We start from the raw sequence: 21,049 nt of genomic DNA on the forward strand, positions 1-21,049 counted from the left end.
GAACTGTTCGGGGTCTTGGGAAGCTGGTGGGCGGGAAGGTGTGGGGGGAGGGGGTGGCCCTTTAAAAGGAGGCGTGGCCTAAGGATCACACCACCACCGGCTCGCGCCCCGTGTTCAAATACCCGGATAGGCGGGAGGGCTGCTTCATACTCGCTGTGTGAGGAGCCGGGTACGTACCTACCAACCACCATGGAGAAAACGATCGTTTTGCTGCCACTTCTTACAGCCTGTTTGTTGCATCGTGCCGCTGCCGGTGAGTGAATCACTATGTATGTTAGACAGTGAGGTGAAGGGTAGGAGCGGATCCTGTCAATGAATGAATGAATGAGGGACACTTACAGGATGAAGGGTTGAGTTTTGTTTTTGGTGAGTGGGGGGAGAGACTCAGAGGGTACCAAATTTGGTCTTTTTTTTTGTTAAAAGTTTTTTTATTACTTTCTCTGGGCCGTCCGTCCTCGGGGGGACGGGGGGTATCCCAGCCGCTGTGTTCTCCCAATGACCGTTGGGTTTTCCCCGCCCAGTCACGGCTCGTGCGGCGCAGGTGCCGGTTGCTGATTGGATCCCTTCCGAACAGGCGATTCTGGGGCCTCGCCCCCCGACCAATCGGAACGCCGCGTTTTGGAGGTCGCGGGCGGGGTATTGTGGGATTTGTAGTCTCCCTCTCCCTGACCCTCAGTGTCTCTCCTTTTACTCTTTCCCCACCCCCGGGGTTTGCACCGACTGCTGCTATTACAGTCGGAAAGACCACTGTGAGATTTCCTCTGTAGTAAATTGTGTTCCGTCTCTTAACCCGCACTGCCAGCGGGGCATATTGAGGAGGGTTGGAGGATAAAGTGAGCTCCTCGAGTGGCTGTCTTTTTAAAATATACGAATCCTGTTAATAAAAGTTAATACTCTTGTAGGGATTTGCTCTGAAATCTGGCCACTGCTTACAACCTTAAGGGTTGCTAACACTTTCTTTTCGAACTACGTTAGGAAGTGATGTATGGATCAAAGGATTTTTCTTTTTACCTCGTCTGGTTAAAAGGTCCCAACTAGTGTTTAGCTAATGCAAGCTGTGAATTTTCTGCATTGATTTTTCCAGGCTTTAGAGTTGACTGCTTATTGCTCATGTGCTAACACTTCTCAGTTATGTTGGTTTGTGGAGAAATGCAAGCCTCTTAACGTTCCTGTTAAATAGTTTAACGAATAGCTTTTTGGTTGGGGATTGGAGTATCGCTCATCTTAAGTTCGGTTTCCCTTCTTCATACAAAGGGTAAAACGGCACATCTCTTGTTAGGGGGTGCTTTGCAAAGAGTGCCATAGTTTAGCTAATCGACTTGAGTTATATTTTTGATCTCATTTGAATGGGTGGAGTGATGACACCAAATATTTACTCAGGGTGGGACTAAGTGGTATAAGTTCACCTTTTACTTCCATATGATTAGCGATTCCTTTTGATTCGTGACTTGTAAACTATTTGGTAGTCGTGTACTTCCTTAACTATATGCAATATAACTGTGGCCACACCTTCTTTTAAAACATGATGGCTAGTGCAAATTACTGGCTTCTGATTGGCTGACCTAGCATGGTACGATCAGGCTGTCTTCTGTTGACTAAGCTGCTGTTGATCAACACTAGCCCTGATTGCACTCATTTTCTATGGGGGTTTGTAAGTTGACAACAAGAAAAACGAAGCTCACGATACCCAGTTCAAAGTATCAAAACTTGAAAAAGCAACTCCCAACCAGAGATCTGCCTCTTTTTACTCTTGTATGAAGAAAGAAAACAGAACTTGAGATGTGATACTCTAATCCCCACCCAAATAGCCGTTCTTTAATCATTCTAACAGGAACAGCAAAAACAAAGCTCACTATACCCAGTTCAAAAGCTCAGGTTCTCCCCTCTAATAAATCTCCTCTTCTCCCCACCCGCATTTGCTTTTGAAATGTTTTTCATGGTTTATAATGTTCAGGTGGCCAGTTTTTAAATACACTGTCTGCTTTCCTGAGGCAGGAAGTATAAATGTAATCAAAGACCCTCCACCTCCAGTTATAATTTTCTGTCAGACAGAATATGCAAAAGGTTAAATATATGCACCAACAAATTCATAAACAACTTCTTTCCTGCTATTGAGACTTCTGAATGGACCACTCAAATTTCAAATCAAAATTTGCTTTTTGTACACCTCTGCAACCATAACATGTATTCTCTACTCTATTCATTTCCCTAAAGTGCTCTGTATAGTATGATCTGTCTGCTGTGTATGCAAAACAAAACTTTTTATATACCTAGGTACCCGTGATAATAACTTGGAGATAATGAGGATTGTAAATGCTGGAAAGTCAGATTGGATCTGGAAAAAGCGCAGCAGGTCAAACTGTCAGAGGAGAAGGGGAGTTGACGTTTCAGCTCAGACACATCAGGACAGAGGTTCCAACCTTGACTATCAACACCCCTGCTGCTTGACTTGCTGTGCTTTTTTTGTTCTAGCTCCACACGTTTTTGACGTCTGACAGTAACCAATCAAATCAAAAATCAAGCTGAGAAAAGGGTCCAAGCTTATGTAGCAGTGTGACAGTGCTGGAAGGTGTGGCCAACCTTTTTTTAAATGGAGTCCAGCATTGCTGTGTTTACTTCAAGATTAAGTCTTGCAGCATAGCAATAGAAACCTTCTACCTTGTGGACTAAGCATCTTCTAATTTTGGTAGAAATGAGTATTTGTTGCAGCACCCACTTTTGTGTGGTGCTGTTTTTGTGGGATTTCAGGTGGGATGGTTGTGATTTTTTTTTGTCAGAACTCTTAGTCATAGAGCGTACAGCATGGGAACAGACCCTTCAGTCCAACCTGTCCACGCTGACCAGATATCCCAACCCGATCTAGTCCTGCCTGCCTGCCAGCACCCAGCCCATATCCCTCCAAACCCTTCCTATTCATATACCCATCCAAATGCCTCTTAAATGTTGCATTTGTACCAGCCTCCTCCACAGCCTCTGGCAGCTCATTCCATACACATACCACCCTCTGCATGGAAAAAGTTGCCCCTTAGGTCTTTTGTTTTATATATATCTTTCCCCTAAACCTATGCCCTCTAGTTCTGGACTCCCCAACCCCAAGGAAAAGACTGTATTTATCCTATCCATACCCCTCATAATTTTGAAAACCTCTAAGGTCACACCTCAGCCTCTGACGCTCCAGGGGAAACAGCCCAGCCTGTTCAGCCTCTCCCTATAGGTCAAATCCTCCAACCCTAGCAACATCCATGTAAATCTTTTCTGAACCCTTTCAAGTTTCGCAACATCCTTCCTTCCAATAGGAAGGAGACCAGAATGACACGCAATATTCCAACAGTGGCCTAACCAATGTCCTGTACAGCCGCAACATGACCTCCCAACTCCTGTACTCCATACTCTGACCAGTAAAGGAAAGCATACCAAATGCCACCTTCACTATCCTATCTATCTGTGACTCCACTTTCAAGGAGCTATGAACCTGCACTCCAAGGTCTTTGTTCAGCAACACTCCCTAGGACCTTACCACTAAGTGTATAAGTCCTGCTAAGATTTGCTTTTTCCTTCTATGGAAAAGGAGAGGATACCTAAAGGACTATGAAAATAAGCAGTGAAAGCGATACTGCCAAGTTTTAACTTGGGGGATGAGACTAATGTAATGCTAGGCATTTGGTTCTTTAAGTGTTCAAATTAAATGTTTTGAGTGTCTCAAGATAATAGAGTTGTACAGATACAGCCCCTTCAGTCCAACTTGTCCATGTCGACCAAAGATCTTAAATTAATCTAGAGCCACTTGCCAGTATTTGGCCCATCTCCCTCAACTTTTCTCATACATGTGCCCCTCCATAGATGTCTCTTTAAATGTAATTACACCAGCCTCCACCCATAATCCTCTACAGTTCATTCCATTCATGCACCACCCACTCTGGAAAAAGTTGTCCCTTGTGTCTCTTTTCATATCTCTTCCCCTGTCACCTCAAGTCTATGTCCTCTAGTTTTGGACCCCCCTTACTGGGGGGGGAAAAAGACCTTGGCTATTTGTCTTGCCCTTGCCCTTAATGATTTTATAAACTTCCATAAGGTCACCCCTCACCTTCTGATTTTCCAGGGAAAATAGCTCCAACCTATTCAACCTCTCCCTACTGCTCATACACTCCAACCCCAACAGCATCCTTGTAAATCTTTTCTGCGCCTTAAGTTCAACATCTCTCCCAGAGCAGGGAGACCAGAATTGAAATGCAGCATTCCAAATCCACCAATAATGCTGTTCTTTTCTGATCCAACTACAATCTTTTATCCTAAGTTAGTTCATTTCTAACTTAATTTTCCACTGCTTTAGGTCCCCAATAATGGTACCTGTTGCTCTGCTAGCTGAGACCAGAGATTTGTTCAGTTCCATATTAGTCTATTTGAATAACTTTGATAACATCTCTTTAAAATCAATTCTGGCAAAGTTATGGGGCATGCTGTGTTGGGCAGGTGCACAATGTAGTCAAATATTCTTGGTAACTTATACATGCTTCAAATGAGTAAGAATAATGCATCTGAAACTATTTTGCAGCCATAACTAAATTTTGAATTGATTTGTCTTCCTGTTAAAATCCTAAGAGGCCAAGATGCAAAACCTGTGTGGTTGGGTGAGGTGTCTTGCTTACCAGCATAACTTTAATGGGCATATTGTCAATTATTACTTGTGCTTTTAAGTGCAGCTTGTCTTTTGAAAATGCAGTATAATAGATTTTATGATAAGTGCCTTGTTCTTGTTGCCTTATGTGGCTTGACCTGGCTGAGATTTTAGTGTATAGAACTGACTATCAGTGAACACAGGTGATTTGGTTCAACCAGTACTAATTTGTACTGCACTGATAGTTAATCCTCACTTCCTACTGTAACTCTTTATTATGCCCCTTAGTCACTCTTCTGGTTATGTCAATTTCTGCTGTTTAATTATCCATATTTAACTTTATCAGAATTGATCTGTTTATATCTACTTTGTCCTATTCCTCAACTTTTTTACACAATTCACCAGATTTGCTTTTTAATAAAAATGCCATGAATGTTTTCCTTCAGTTCTCAGGTTATTTAATGGAGTGAGCAGCTAAGCATTTATAGGAAGACCATACCTGATCTTTGCTGACCTCAGCTGTTACAGCTCTTTTTTTTTAAACTGATAACCCAGGTAACTAGCATCAGTGCCCTTGGACTGATGGTGCATATTTGCCAAGGTAATCTGGTCCCTAATCATTCCCTGTGCTTGAATTATCTTGTGGATACTGAGATAGAACCCATTCCAAATTCACTATAAATCTGTTCTTGCGATAACAACCGGTAGTGATGTGTCAGAAGGTGTCCAGTTCTAAAATGTCAGCACTATGGATGGCAGTGACTCCAAATGAATGGCATTAGTCAAAAAATGTGGGGGCAGCACTCTGAACTGGGGCTACTGTCTATACAGAAACAGCAGCCCTGGTTTCTGTGCAGAGAATCGACCAGCTGTAAAAGGGGAAATTTAGATTCAAGTTGACTTTTTCACCTGGTACTTAATTGCTTATCTGACTCAACATTGGAACAACTGGTGACATGCCAGTGATTGTCCTGCTTGCTTAAGTTCTGATTCAGAGGTTGATTTGTGAAATCTATTGGAATATCTTGCGGTATACCTACCATAGACGCTGACTAGTTTTATGCTAGATGGATGAAGTGGAAAGTGATATGAAATTTGTCTAATTTACACTTCAAGAAGTGTAGGGCTTTTGACTTTTTAATCTTTTTTATTCTTGTACATAATTTAAGGTTTTAAACTGTTGTTTTTGCTCCATTTGGTGTCTTGTGTTTTTATGTTCTAAGTATGCTACTGTCAAGCTTCCTGTATTAGTTAATGGTTTGAAACTTAATGGTTTCAAACAATTTCATAAAGGCATGAGATTGAGAAGATTGACTGGCTGTCATTTGTCCACTGACTGGTGAAGCATATCAGACGCACACTATTTTGCCAATGCATTAGGTTATGCACTGAATCCAGTGTTTCTTGCTTGCTATGTAGCTCCTGAAGAGGATTTGTTTTGTGGTTCTACCTATCCTATTTACCCAGTGCTCTTTAACCTGCCTGTGAACTTCCTGGCAAAACGTCTGTGCATCGTGAATATTGCTGTGCACCAATTTGTTTGAATGTTCTATTTTAATTTCTGAACTCGCTTCCCAGTGAGTGGTGGTGGGTGGGGTTATGACGTTTGTCATTTTTTTAAAATGCTGTGATCTGTAACCCAATCGCTTCTTGAGAACCTGTCAGCCCACTTTGAGTAGCAAATGGCTAATGTGTGCACCACAGCTGAGTACTTTCCTGGTGAGTCAGTGCAACTTTTTAAAAAAAAAGTTTGTTACAGAAACAAATAACTAAGCTGGAATTTTTGCTTGAGCAAAACTTCCTGGAGGAAGAGGTGTGGAATTAGAGGCCAGGCTGAGGATCCTTCAATAAAATGCTGTCTTTCTACATAATCAAATAGCACAAAAACAGACACTTCAGTCCAACTAATACATGCCAAACATATCAATCTTTTTAAAAGTATTATAATTGTACCTGCATCCATCACTTTCTCAGGAAGTTCACTCCACATATGAACCACCCTTTTCAAAAAAAAAGTTGTCTTGTCTGTCATTTTAATCTCCTCATCTTAATGTGCCCCCATGACAAGTTAGTTTAAATTTCCCTTGTATAATTTTTGTCCTGGTATGATGTCAGACTTTCCAACCACAAGGGGTATTGGTGATTTTTTTCTTATATTTTGAGAAGCTAGATTAGGAGAAAGTTAACTTGATGTAAAGTGGTGTTAATCCAAACCTTTATCTTTGTAACAGATTCTGAAGTGTAGAGAAGCCTTCTGAATGGCTGGTTTTTATGAATGGGTTTGATTCTACTTTTAGAACGGTGCTTCTAGTGCAATCTTTGAAGATTTTAAAGGCCACATGATAACTGGCCAGAAACTGGCTGTGGCTGCAAAATTGTGCTGTAAAACCTGTTGAAGTAGGGAAGGTGCTGACTTGCTGCTGTTGCACTGTGTACTTTTCTCCATGGTGAGCCTGGTTTTTTTTTGTGCATGGCCAATGTTTGTGTGAGACGGAGATTCCATTAGGAATTGGCATTGTTTGAATTCATAATTTGTCTCCCCTCTTTTTTTTTTCTCTTTTCTCTCCACTCTCTCATTTTTTCTTTTCTCCTCCTCTTCTCCCTCCCCCTCAACACAGCACATTACATTGACTTTGTTTTCATTTTGCTCTTCCAGTGACTGGACTTTGTGACAAGGATCACTTCCAGTGTGGTGATGGGAAATGTATTCGCGTACATTGGCTGTGTGATGGGCAATCTGAATGTGATGATGGTTCAGATGAGTCACTGGAGACATGTAGTAAGTGTAAATTTTTGTTTATTTTGTGTGCATGGTTCACAGGTGGTGATATCTGCTCTTGCACACGACACCAAAGAAATGCTTAAGGTGACTGAATGAATGCTTCAGATTGTTTTAATAGTCTGGCTTTTTAAAAGAATTTTTATACACCTTTTCAGATTAAGAATATTTATTCTTTCAGAGAATAAGACCTGTAGTGCTCTTGAGTTCAGCTGTGGTGGCCGTGTTAACAAGTGTATTCCCACATCCTGGCACTGCGACTCCCAAAAGGACTGTGAAAATGGCTCCGATGAGGAGAACTGCCGTAAGTAAACCTAATGCTCCTATGCTCGCTCAAATTTGGAGGAGGCTTTTCTAATCTTGTTGAACAGAAACAGCCTTTTGACTTTTTATTTCTTAAACCCAATAGCTGCACGTCTTTGCAAAGACCATGAGTTCCAGTGCAATGATGGGAATTGCATCTCTTTGAAATTTGTCTGTGATGACGATAGGGACTGTGCAGATGGCAGTGACGAGAATGCATGTCCAGAGCGGACCTGTGGACCTCACTTGTTCCAATGTGCCAAGAGCAAGCTTTGTATCCCGCAGCTCTGGGCCTGCGATGACGATCCAGATTGCCCTGATGAATCAGACGAGTGGCCACAGAACTGTGGACGATCACCCAACTTTGCACCACCTAATCCCTGCTCTAGTCTAGAATTTCATTGTGGCAGTGGAGAGTGCATCCACATGAAATGGCGCTGTGATGGCGGTGTAGACTGTCGGGATCAATCTGATGAAGCGGGCTGTGGTAAGTGCAATAACTGTCCCTTGGCTAATTTTGAACATCACTCTGCTGACAATGTTACTGTTTGTTTGAATACAACATGCAGCTCATCTGTGGACTCTAATGATCTGGACTGCTGAATTTAATCTTTACCACTTTAAACACTTTTGAAAATCCTATGTTTTTGTTATTGGATGTAGACAAACTTGTGGCTTTTAATATTTTGCTTTAGCTGTGGCAACCTGTCGGCCAGATGAATTTCAGTGCAGTGATGGAACCTGTATTCATGGAAGCTTCCAGTGTAATAGGGAGTTCAACTGCCATGACCAGAGTGACGAAATTGGCTGTGTCAATGGTGAGTTTATTTTAATTTCTAAAATAAGCAAGTATTACAAACATTTCAGAAGTATTGACTCTGTTCTTGTAAGCCCTGCTACTGTTTAAATTAGCTGAAAGTTTTCTACCTATGCCCCCTCTCATCCAGCATTGATGTAGGAAAGTGCCGCATCAATTTGCTGGCTAATTTTCTCCGTTCCTGTGTATTCTTGCCTCTCCCTCCACTACAATCATTTTTTTTTCCACTTCTAAGCTAGTTGTTTTGTGGAGAGCACTGAATTCTTTCTAGATCTGTTTCCAAGTTCATATTGCCTTTCCTATTTATCTCTCATGGATCACCTCTGTAGTACTTTACCTTTAAACTTCCCATTATCTTGAGTGCAGAACCAATTGCCTGGTATCTGTAATACACTCAGCATAGTGACTAATAAGCCAGTGGACACATCTTGTTTTTAAAGCACTGGCTTTTCCCACATCTGGTGTTGGGACTGCTTATGTCTCTAGTACTGCTTTGTGTTCACATGAACTAAAGTAACACAGGCTGGAGAAAGAAGTAGAATGTTTAAATACTAAAAGCAGAGGAGCTATCCTCTGGTCTCAACCCACAGGAAGGTGATTTTGTCACTTTGCTAGCACACTTACGAAATTTCTTGCATGCTGAAGAATGTTAAGAGAATATGACCAAAATATAACCAGCCTCTTTCTGTCTCTGTCTACTTAGTGACCAAGTGTGAGAGTCCACACAAGTTCAAGTGCACAAGTGGTGAATGTATAATGATGGACAAAGTTTGTGACTCTCACCGGGACTGTAGAGATTGGTCTGACGAGCCTTTGAAGGAGTGTGGTATGTTAAATACACTTGTGGTTTAAGACCTTATTGGGCAATTCTTTTAAGTAAAGAGCTTTTGTTCCTATAAATCTTCATGCAGTGAAATGTTCAGATCAGGAATGGAGGCAAAAGGTGTGATTTTCAGAATTTTTAGTTTGGAGAAAGTGAAACATTTCTGTAGGTGCTTGAAATGGTGTCAGAGTTAGGACTGAAGTATTCTTTTGGTAATGAGCACATGGAGAAGCTGAGGACAGGGTGAATGATCTGAAGAGTTTTTGTTTTGAAGTGAGTTAAATTTTTTGTCATCTGAGTGGAGAGAATTATGGTGGAGGCAATTGTGGAGTATGTGGATAAGGTTAAGAATCTACTGCTATAATGGGATGTGGTCAGATGATTAGATCTGACATAATTCAGTACCAATGGTTTTTATTTCATGGTGGTGTTCTGTGTATAGGTGAAAATGAATGTCTGCATGAAAATGGTGGATGCTCTCACATCTGCAAAGATCTGAAGATTGGCTACAAGTGTCTCTGTCGTCCTGGTTTCAGACTAATTGATAATGCAAAGTGTGAAGGTATGAGTAAATGTCGTCTTCCTATCCAATGCCTATTGCCACTAGGCTTCTGTACTGAAGGACTTTTCGTGTAGGATTGAGTTGAGTTTTGCTCTGGTATCTTGCTTTTAGATATCGATGAGTGTGAGAATCCAGACACATGCAGCCAAAACTGTATCAACCTGGAAGGTGGATTTAAGTGTGAGTGTAAGGAAGGCTATCAAATGGACCCAATGACCAGGCAATGCAAAGCTATTGGTAAGTACAACTTTTGGAATCTCTGTGGACTTGTTTTAAGTTCTAGTACCCTCCTGGATTGAACCCTTGCTTATCTAAATGAAATTGAGGTCAATCAAATACCTTGAGTGCTCTGGCTTGCCAGCAACCATTGGCTGGTTTACTGGCTTCACTTGAGCTGCTTGCCCAGTTCTCCCTGACACCACTCTCAATCAGGCCATAAACCTTTTAGCAATTTGTTTTTCTCCCGACCAGCATTCAAGGTCAAACTTGGCAGAGTTGATCCTTTGTTTTTGCATTCCATGTTAGAATATTAACTTGTGCCACATAGTTGCCAGCCAACACATGTACAAGTATAAGCTACAAGGTCAGTCAATACCACCTATAAATGTACATGTGTAACTTTGGTCAATAACCTGTGAATGCATGACCTGGAATCCTATTTGCTTTTCTAAATGAAGCTTATTTTACAAAATGGTTGGTATCTAATTGAGCCTTTACCTTTTTTTTTTGTTTTTTCTTATTCACTCTTGTTGCTCTTGTTTTTGGTGCCTTAGGTACAGTTCCCTACCTATTCTTCACCAATCGGCACGAGGTCAGAAAGCTTACCCTTGATCGGAGTGAATATACACAGCTGATTCCCAGACTGAAGAATGTTGTGGCACTAGACATGGAGGTGGCTGCAAACAAAATATACTGGGCTGATTTGTTTCAGAAAAAAATCTTCAGGTAAGTTGCTGAAGAAGCTTGGGGTGCTTTTTTTCCTTGAACAACACTCTCTGCCCATTGTCACTTACTTGTATTATTAATGTTCTGGAGACTCCTACAATCCCCTGCACAAATGAAAGAAGCCCTCCACTCAGGCTTGTATATAAATGCTACAGTGAATTTGTCTCCTTGCTTACAGTGCAGTTGTCAAAATTTCAACTTTATCTCTGATTTTGGATTTTATTTTAGTGCCCACATGGATCAAACTGAGAACTCTTCCCATCATTCCACTGTGATTGAAACTGAAATCCAGGCACCAGATGGCTTGGCTGTGGACTGGATTCACCAGAACATATACTGGACAGATTTTGCAACCAGCACCATCTCTGTAGCTAACACAGCTGGAACAAAGAGGAAGGTTCTCATCAAAGAACAACTTTCAAAGCCCAGGGCCATTGCAGTGGATCCAGTTCATGGGTAAGAAAATGTTAGCATACTGGAGAAGCTAAGTGAGTAGAGCATCTAAATAATCTGAGAATAGAAGCCTTCAGTTTTTGGTGTTGATGCAGTAACTATTTTATGGATTTGAAGATAGGATAAACTATGTATTACTTCGCACTGGAGGAATGTCTGAAAGCTGATTGCTTTCTATCTTGAGAATGCTGATTATATTTCTGTCACTTGTTTCTGTATCAATGCGTCTTTTCAGGATTAGTTTATTTACTGACTTTCCTCTCCTCCCACTAGCTTCCTGTATTGGAGTGATTGGGGCTCCCCTGCTAAGATTGAAAAAGGAGGGTTGAATGGAGTGGACCGTATGCCACTGGTCACTGCAGGAATTGAATGGCCCAATGGAATCACCCTGGGTGAGTTAAGATTTTAAAGTGTAGGAAAACGATCAATCTAACAGTTCTTGGGATATATGTGAATAGTAGTGGAAGACCAGGTCTTCTGAGCATCTTTTTAATTTAACTAGATTTGCCAGTGGCTTTTTTTTCTATGCCAAATCACAAGCACCCTCTGGTTCTGCTCTTGAAACTTGCAATACATACTGTGATTCTTGTAATTATCAGTAATTGGAGCTTTGCAAATATTTCCTTGTTTGGACTGTTCATGATTAGTGTGTTGCTTCTTTCAGACTTGGTGAATCAGCGGCTGTACTGGGTGGACTCCAAGTTGCATACTTTGTCTAGTATTGGTGTTGCTGGAGACAACAGGAAAACCTTGATCATTTCCCCAGAGAAACTGACTCATCCCTTCTCTGTAGCTTTGTTTGAGGTGAGTAGCTGATGTGCAGAACTGGGAGTGGGTCCTTTTGTGTGGTTGTATGTCTTGAGGATCTGAATTGCAATTCCCATTGCGGGCTGTAGAAAAGGTACTTGGGAGAGTAACTAATTTTTAAGAATCCCAAAAGTGTGGGAACAAGCTAGTTGGCCTAACCAGTCCACACCAACCCTTGGTGTATCCCACTCAGACAGATTTCCCCTACCTTATTTCTGTACTTTTTTTTTCCCTCTCCAACTAATGCACCTAACTTGTACATCCCTGAATGCTATTGACAATTTGGCATGGCCAATCCACCCTAATCTGCATATCTTTGGACTGTGGGAGGAAACCAAAGCACCCAGAGGAAACCTCTGCAGACACGGGGCGAATGTGTGCAAACTTCAGACAGTTGTTGGAGGCTGGAATCTAACCAGAGTTGCTGGTGCTGAGGCAGCAGTGCTGACCACTGAGTCACTGTGCCACCCTAAACTAAAAGGGGCAGAGAATTCTGTGATGGTAACTTGTAGGTTTTGGACTAATCATTCAACACTTTTTTTTTGTGCCCCATTTCAGTGAATTTAAATTGCATTTTTAAAATGATGCGATCAATTGCAGCTGTTTAAATTTATAAAATCTTAACTGATGTGGCCTTGTCCATTGTCCTCTTTCCCTACTTGGCTTCGACTCCCCCCTCATGGGCAATTCCATACGGTCAACTCTCTGACCCTGTTGTCTCAACTGAGTAAAATCATGAACATTATAGGATGTGACATTATAGGCTGAATGGATGCCTTTTAACATGGGCAGCACTACCACTGATCTGGTTTCATTCAGCTTGCAATTTTTGGCTCTGGAACTTTTGGGTTCTTTAAACTGAAGCCTTTTGCATCCAAAGTTTCACTTGGAATAAATAAGCCACAGTCTACATTTGGAGTGAAATCTGAGGTTTAAATATAACTACTGAAAATTGACTCATTCCGTTCAAATGGTGATGCAATCTCTTTGGCCACTTTTTGATTTAATGTTATTATCACATAATGATGTGAAGAGTTGCTTTCACATGCAGCACTACAGATCATACTATACAAAGATCATAGGCTGATTGTATTGTCACTCTGTTCAAAAGTCTTATGGTGGCAAAAATTATGCCCAAACAAATTTGTGGTCCATTTTAGAAGTCTTAACAGCAGGGAAGAGCTGTTGAGTGAAGTTGAGTATCTCTAACATCTGTACATTTGAAACCTGCATTTTTACACTTCTTCTTTTTCCTTTTTTTTTAGGACAAGGTATTTTGGACTGATATGGATCATGAAGCCATTTTCAGTGCCAACAGACTCACAGGGGGTGATATTCTAACAGTCATTGAGAACCTGGATGTTCCTCAGGATATTGTCCTCTACCATAATCTCCGACAACCCAAAGGTTAATGAGTTTTTTTAAAGAATGTTTGTTTTGCTTTCAAATGAGCCCCCAAGAACATACCATGGGTCTAGTTAGTCCACTGTTGCCTTCTATTTTAGCGAGTAATATTATAGTTTTGTGCTTTTGTGACTGCAACTCCAATACTGATTGCAGCTCAAAACAACAGTTCCGTGTGTGTGTCCCTTTCAACGTCTGAAAGCAACAGAGCAAAGGTACCAAGCAGAGGAGCTTCTGTATCTCTGCCTCTGTCTCCCCCACCCCAAAATAAAACTTGCTTTTCAGTTACTTATTTTTATCTCTTATTGTGTAGCTCTGTGTAACCTTTTTTTGGTGAAGCACTTTTTAAATGTTTCACTTTTTTCACCTGTAGAAGTGAATGTGGATGTATAATGTATTTCTGTAAATATTGTGTAACCTATAATGTTTTTCACTTTCCAGGTATTAATTGGTGTGAACAGAATGGGCAAGTAAATGGTGGCTGTGAACACCTGTGCCTTCCAGCACCACAAATCAATGTTCATTCTCCAAAATACACTTGTGTTTGCCCAGATGGAATGCAACTGGGACCAGACATGAGAAAATGTATCCCAGGTTAGTGTTCTTCTAATCAAATGGGTCTGTTTTATTTGTTGGTTGTTTTTTGAGGGGGGGGGAAAAGTGCCTCTTTCAAATGTACACCAAGACTTAAACTCTTCTGTAATAGAATTTTCTGGATTTCTTAAAGTAGAAGGTTCCATTTTCAGGAGGAGTTAAAGGCTAGAAGAGTATTGGGGAATCTGTTGATGCTTTTTATAAGTGGAGACTTGAGTTTCCTTCTCTTTGAAAGGAACTATTTCTTGGGGTTTTTTTTTTTTTTGCTGCTAGTGCGCCTTTAATTTCAACTTGTTTGTGCATCTACTAACTAACGTTTTCTTTCACCCTTTTTTTTTTAATATAGCTACTGTCATGCCTACCAAGTCAAGCACAGACAAAAGTGGTCCTAATTATGCTAAGACAGCTACAACTAAAAGTACCAGTACAACTAGGAAAATGAACACCCAGACAGCCCATGTTCCCTCAGACAACACTGTATACTCAACAGTCCCTACTCTCCACGAGCTGCTCACTGTTTCACATCAAGGTACAAATTATTTCTGTACTTAGAAATTTTTAAATGCTTTCTTTGTTCACTAATTACTCATCCTCCACAGGAGGTTTTTTTTGCAGGCTGCTTATTGTTTGTTTTTTGTTTTTCTGTCAGCAGGGGGTGAGGTTGCAGCTAAAGCTGCTACAGAAGGCCACCAAGGGACTAATGCCTTGTGGATTGTTCTACCTCTTGGTAAGTTGGTCTCTTTTTTAAAATTTAGCATGTGAAGAAATGGTGTAGTTCTGGCCTGTGTAAATTCCAGTGAAACTTTTTTTTAAAAGGAGGGGCTACTGAAGGCTTGTGATCTTATTGTCAAATGTTTGATATTTGCAAATGTATTAACAAAGGTCCTGTGTGTGTGTTGAAATCTGTGAATGTGATGGTTAAGCTCTTTTTTTTTTTTCTTTCCAGCCATCCTGTCATTGCTTGCTACTGCTACTTATTTCATTTGGAAAAACTGGAAATTGAAGAACACCAACAGTATTAACTTCGATAATCCAGTCTACCAGAAAACCACTGAAGATGATGAAGTTCATATAACCCGGAACCAAGTCGGCTACACTTATCCTACGGTGAGGAGCCACTGTTTTACAAAATCTATTGCTTTGGCTAATCCTGTAGTTAAGCATAAAAATGTATCCATGGCGCTCTTCCTCAGCCCTGACAGTTGTTCACCTGATTTTTGCATAAATAGCAACCTGGCCCCTGATGGGTTTTAGTCCAAGAACAAAATCAAACTTTTTGAAGATTGGATGTGGCAAATTTGGAAATTCATGCACAAACGTCTAGCATTGCGCTATGATGCAAAGGAATGTAGTTGTTGGTTCTTTGTGTACGGAGGAATGAAGTTGTACAATGTACTTATTCCAGCAAAGCAAAACAGTTGGTATGTCTAACATCTCCAACCTCCTTCGTACTGCCAAATATTGGCAGGTCTACAGTGCACTGGTTGACCAAAAATTGAATGCTATTGAGCAAATGTTGATGACCACTCTGTCTCAAGTTTTGTTTTTTAAAATTTTATGCCTTTTTTGATTAGTTTCAGCATTTGACTTTTAAACCACTCCCCTAACTTGTTAGCTATTTAGTTTCCACCTAACTAAAGTTTGTTTTTGTTTTGTTTTTTTTTTTTGCAGAGAGCTGTTGTGAGTTTAGAAGATTATGGTGCTTGATACAAGAAGCCTGATACAAAGTGCCTCCTGGAGTGATTGCTGCTTATGCATCTAGACTTTAATTCTGCAGTTAGCAGATATCCTACAGTGCTATAAGAGTTGGGTTTTTTAAAAAAAAACTCCTTCCACTCCCTCTTCGTCAGCATAGCCACTCCACCTGTAAGGTGTTTTCGGTTAGGTTATCTTTTATTGTTTTTGCACTTGTGCTATTACTGTGGATTTTTTTAATTGAAGGATTTTCAGAGAGCCTCTGGAAATGACTGTGCTTTTAGTTTTTGTAAAGTACAAAACCTCCTTTTTTGGGACTTCGTTTTTTTTTTTGCAAAGATGCCCTGACTGAAGGTGTCTGACTTCTGATCTTTCAGAAGAAACTGGTGCAGTTTTGCTGAATTACTGACTGAAGAAAAGGATAAAGTGTGTGTGTGTATATAATGTTTAATCTGAGTTTTGCCTAAGCTGTTTCTCTTTTGTAAATTGCATGCTTTCTCCATGTACAGCTGCATGCAGGGACAAAAGGCAATTTTTAAGCTGGCACTTCTGTCACCACATTCTACAACCAGAGGTCAACAACTTTTTTTTATATTAAGTCTGGTGTTTACTTGACTCTCCAGTGCTAGAATTGTACATAATGCATCAAATTGGAATACACTGGACTCTGTTAAAGGCTGTATCAAACAGTGTGGATTCTTGCCATCCTCCCTGTACTCTTATGGGGACATGTCTATCCCCCACTACTGAGCCTGACTGACTTTCTTTCAAAGTTGGTGCCAGACCATAAGCCAAGCTTGCTTTGATTTTTTTTGTTGTGAATAAGTGTATATACATATTGTATATTGTACAGGTGGTTTTTCTTTTCAGAAGGAATAGTTTTTAACTGCAGAGTTGGTGTATGTTTGTTTTTTTTTAATTTATTTATCCAGTATCTCAGCCTCTAGTCTGATTTTGTGCAACCTTGTATATTTCAAGATGTTGGTGCTGAGTTTAAATATGTCCCCAGTCCAATGTGCACAACAAACCTCTATTTTCCTTCTGTCTTGTTTTTAAAATGTATGTTTACAGAAGCTGCTTTCTGACAGCCTATCAGAATGGATTTGTCTTTCTACATAGATTTACACAAAGAGCATATATTTATTTATAAAAAGAAACAATTTTTTAAATGTTGTGAAAGTGGAGCCTGTTACATTTGAAAGTCAGGCACCCACTACTGGCCAAGTAAATGTAGGAGCCCTGCAATCAGTGAGGTTTAATGATTAGCCTGATCCAACTACCATTTTTAATAAAGTAGTTGGTGTTCTACATAATGTCTCACTGCACACTCTCTCTCTCTCTCTCTCTCTCCAACTCCATGCAATCTTCAGTCTGACACTGCTGTCTTGTGTGACTGAAGAGCCTGTGCTCCTTGAAGGTTTTCAATGCCAAATTCTGGAAATGGATGGGAAGGTGGCTAGGAATTTGTAAAATCACTGACCGGGCAATATCTGAAGCCTGCATGTTTTCAGTAGTGGTGTGCTAATGTTTAAGTGTCAAGTGGGTTCAGTCACTTAATTTGTTTGTTTAATTGTTTTTTTTTGTGTGTGCAAATGCCTTATTACCTCTTGCCACGAAATCTAGTGTCTCCCTTAACATGACTTTGCCATGTTTTTTCAATCTTAAGATGAGTTTATTGCTGTCTGTTTCAGTTTTTAATTGTTTCCCCTCAACTGTTTTTTTTTCTTAAAATTTCCGGCTACCTACTAAACTCCTTTTTTTTTCTTTTTCTCGCCCAACTCCATCTGTTCAGCAATGTTTGGGACCATGTGAATGACTTTTTCAGTCTAAATCTTGGTGACTGTATTTGTAATTGTTTTGCCAACAATTGACTAAATAAAATTTTCTGAATGTCATAATTTTGTGTATTAATCCATATTTGGGGGGTGGTGGGGGGGGAGAAAGGAAGGGAGGAGAGAGAGAAAGAAGAGGTCTGTCAACATGGATCCAGGATTCTCCTGTTCCTTTGCTGCCTGACCTGCTGCGCTTTTCCAGCAACACATTTTTTTAAGCTTTGCAAGACCTAAGTTAGGCCACTTTTTGAAAACTTCCATTCTGTGCCCTGCTACAGGAATGTTTTATGAAATTTTGTAAGGTGTCAAAAGATTTGGAAGGATGGTGTGGTGTTGGAGGGTTTCAGCAATAGGGGATAGGCTGAGGCTATCCTCCCTGGAGCATCGGAGGCTGAGGGGTGAGGTTTTTAAATTTACATATTCAAACCATGAGGAGCTTAGATGGGGTGAATAATAAAGGTCTTCCCCAAGTTAGGGAAGTCCAAAACTAGAGGGCAGAAATTAAGGTGAGAGGGGAAAGATATAAAATAGACCTTGGCAACATTTTTCATGCAGTGGGTGGTGCTTGTATGGAATGTGCTGCCAGACCAGGTGCTTGAGGATGGTATAATTGCAACCTTTTTTTCTAAAAGGCGTTTGGATGTGTATGTGGAAAGGGTTGAGTGGGATAATTTTAGAATATCTAGTCAGGATTGATGTATTGGACTAAAGCATCTGTTTCTGTGCTGTAAGTGTTTAATTTTGGAATCCTCTATTACTCCCTGTCAGATCCCCTCACTATTGTATGTTTCTGTTTTATGACCAAACTTGAAACATGGAATGAGGTTTTAAAATGGAGACTTGAGGTAGAATACTTTTGTGTTCTTCACATACAAACTTTTTAACAAACAGCAGAGACAGCATCATTGAACTTGCTCCATTAGAGGACTTAGGCTTTAAGTGTCACCTCGAATAGATTCAAAGTACAAATTGCCCCCTCAGGTCCTAAGTTATGTACCATAAAATTTACTTTGTCTTTTATTTCACTTGTGGGTATTACTGACTAGCCAGTATTTATCGTCTGTCCCTAGTTCCCTGGTGAAGGTGGAGGTGAACTGCCTTCTTGAACTGTTGCAGTCTACCTGCTGTACACCAAGCCATTAGGGAGGGAATTCCAGGTTTTTGACCCAATGACCTATCACTGTTTCTTGACTATTCCCAACTCTGGTGTGAGTGGTTTGAAAGTGGTGATATTCCCATGTTTCTGTTGCCCTTGTCCTTCTGGATGGAAGTGGTCATGGTATTGGAAGGTGCTATCTGAGGAACTTCAGTAAATTTGGTCATGATTCCCATCTTGTGACTGTGTACCTAAAGTACATGAGCTGCAATGGGTAATAAGGCAGCTCATTTCCACTAAGGAAATTTAGTGTTGAACAATAAAGGCTTGTCCATGATGCTTAAATCCCACACATGAATGACCAATCATTAATGCTATCCATCTAATTTAAACAACTGCCTGTTTGTCTGCTAATAATAGAGACAAAAAAAAACCTGTAGATGTTGGAATCCAAGGTAGACAAGCAGGAGGCTGGAAGAACAAGCAAGCCAGGCAGCACCAGGAGCTAGGCAAGTCAATGTTTCCAGTGTAACCCTTTTGCAGGTCTTGAAGAGTTGCACCTGAAACGTTGACTTCTCCACCTGATGCTTGCTGTGTTCTTCCAGCCTTCTGCCAATACTAATACCTATCCCAATGGTAACGGAGTTTGCTGCTCACTTGAAGGATATCGTGGATAGTCCACATGATCATGTTTGCACACTAGATTTCTATTGGAGGAACTGAATGGCAGTACAAGAAAAATATATTTTGGCTGATTTAAAGAAAAAAAATCATTGTGTCTGGGGAGCAAATTATCTTATCGAGTCATACAGGATGTAAATACCATTCAGTCCAATAAGTCTGTACTGACTATAACCCAGTCTAAACTGCTTCTGGCCCATATTCCTCCAAACCTTTTTCCTTTTCGCTTCTGACATTTAAAAGCTATTTGGATAATTTATTTGTACTTATGTCGTCCCTCAGGAATTCATTTCAATGTGTTTTTTTTTAAAAAAGTTGTTTCTTTCCCCCCCCCCGGCATCCCTTTTTTGTTTTTTTTTAAAAAAACTCTCTTTTCTCTCACCTTTTAATGTGCCCAGTAGTGTTGAAATCCCCACCATCCTAGGGTAAAGACAACTACCATTAACTCTATCTATACTCATTTTATAAACTTCTACATCAGTCACTTTTCAACCTCCCACATGCCAGTGGAAAACTGTCCCAGCATATCCTGGCCACTTTTATAACTCAAACCTTCCATACCTGGCCATATCCTGGGAAATCTTGTCTGAACCATTTCCAGTGTAGACATATCATTCCTACAGGGATCTTGGCTGACATTCTATTGCACTACTTGCTGTCACGTTGGAGGTGCTACCGTTTGAATGAAACATTAGATCAAAGCTCAAGCTCTCTGGTCTACATAAGATCCACTGATAGTTCAGGGGAATGTGGTTCTCCTTTCAAGCCTAGCCCACCATTCAATAAAGATCATTCCTGGTCTTAAAGTTTTTTTTTTAAGAAATGGGGTTTTTTTTTCTTCCCCGCCTCCCCCACCCAGGATCTCTTTGCTCTCCTACCTCCCAAAGGAAACTGTAACACGGCTGCCCCATCTACATACAAAATTGGGCAAATCAAGAGCTGAGGGGTTTATTAGCCTTTAATCCCATCAATTTCCTCAACATCATTTCCCTCCTGATAGTGATTTCCTTAAGTTCCTACTCCTCATGAGACCGTGTTCCTCAACATTTGAGCTCTTTATTTGTGCTCTCTTTTTATGTAGGCAGAAACAAAATATGTTCTTAGTTGGTCTGCCATCTCTCTTCCTCGTACTTTTCTATGGTCTGTAAGGGACCTACATGTGTCTTTACTAATCTTTTTCTCTTCACATACCTAAAGAAGCTTTTACAACCAGTTTGTATGTTTTCCTCAAGCTTATTCTTGTACTCTATTCTCTTCCTCTTAGTCAACCCCTTTTTCCTCCTTTGCTGAAATCTACATTATTCCCAATCCTCAGGTCTGATTTTTTGGCCAATTTATATGTCCCTTTCTTGGATCTAATCCTATCCTAATTTCCCTTGTTAACTATGGTTGGGCATCCCTTGTCTCATTCCTGTACCAGACAGGAATGAAGAATATTGCAATTCCTCCATATACTTTTCAAATTTTTGCTATTGCTTATTCTCTCATCACTTTAAGTAACTTTCCCAGTTCATCATGGCCAGCTTTCACCTCACGCCATTGTTGCTCCCTTGCTTCAGATGCAGGACCCCAGTCTCAGGATCAACCATGTTACTCCATTTTAATAGAGAGTTACACCATATTATGGCCACTCTTCCCCTCTG

The 21,049-nt window shown here is 40.5% G+C and overlaps 1 protein-coding gene across 2 annotated transcripts; it reads left to right on the forward strand.

Moving 5' to 3' along the window:
• The first annotated feature begins 119 nt into the window (after nucleotides 1-119).
• ldlra (low density lipoprotein receptor a) lies at nucleotides 120-17,695 on the forward strand. Of its 2 annotated transcripts, none has more exons than XM_072564181.1 (18): nucleotides 120-253; nucleotides 7,272-7,394; nucleotides 7,576-7,698; nucleotides 7,804-8,184; nucleotides 8,393-8,515; nucleotides 9,218-9,340; nucleotides 9,780-9,899; nucleotides 10,011-10,136; nucleotides 10,673-10,844; nucleotides 11,073-11,300; nucleotides 11,571-11,689; nucleotides 11,962-12,101; nucleotides 13,370-13,511; nucleotides 13,950-14,102; nucleotides 14,449-14,631; nucleotides 14,752-14,829; nucleotides 15,049-15,209; nucleotides 15,774-17,695. In XM_072564181.1, the coding sequence occupies exons 1-18, from the start codon at nucleotides 190-192 to the stop codon at nucleotides 15,807-15,809; spliced, it is 2,595 nt and encodes an 864-aa protein (XP_072420282.1). In that variant the 5' UTR covers nucleotides 120-189; the 3' UTR covers nucleotides 15,810-17,695. The 2 variants fall into 2 exon arrangements, with proteins under 2 accessions (XP_072420282.1, XP_072420283.1); XM_072564182.1 differs by having other exon boundaries at nucleotides 14,755-14,829.
• Nucleotides 17,696-21,049: the final 3,354 nt, after the last annotated feature.

This window comes from Chiloscyllium punctatum, chromosome 46, assembly GCF_047496795.1.
Source record: "Chiloscyllium punctatum isolate Juve2018m chromosome 46, sChiPun1.3, whole genome shotgun sequence".
Classification (NCBI taxonomy): domain Eukaryota; kingdom Metazoa; phylum Chordata; class Chondrichthyes; order Orectolobiformes; family Hemiscylliidae; genus Chiloscyllium; species Chiloscyllium punctatum.

What these genes read in the sequence shown, in the direction of transcription:
- ldlra (XM_072564181.1), top strand. Translation starts at nt 190, where the DNA reads ATGGAGAAAACGATCGTTTTGCTGCCACTTCTTACAGCCTGTTTGTTG. An exon ending in TGATAATGCAAAGTGTGAAG is followed by an intron (nt 9,900 to 10,010) that starts GTATGAGTAAAT and finishes TCTTGCTTTTAG; the next exon opens with ATATCGATGAGTGTGAGAAT. An exon ending in CAGGCAATGCAAAGCTATTG is followed by an intron (nt 10,137 to 10,672) that starts GTAAGTACAACT and finishes TTGGTGCCTTAG; the next exon opens with GTACAGTTCCCTACCTATTC.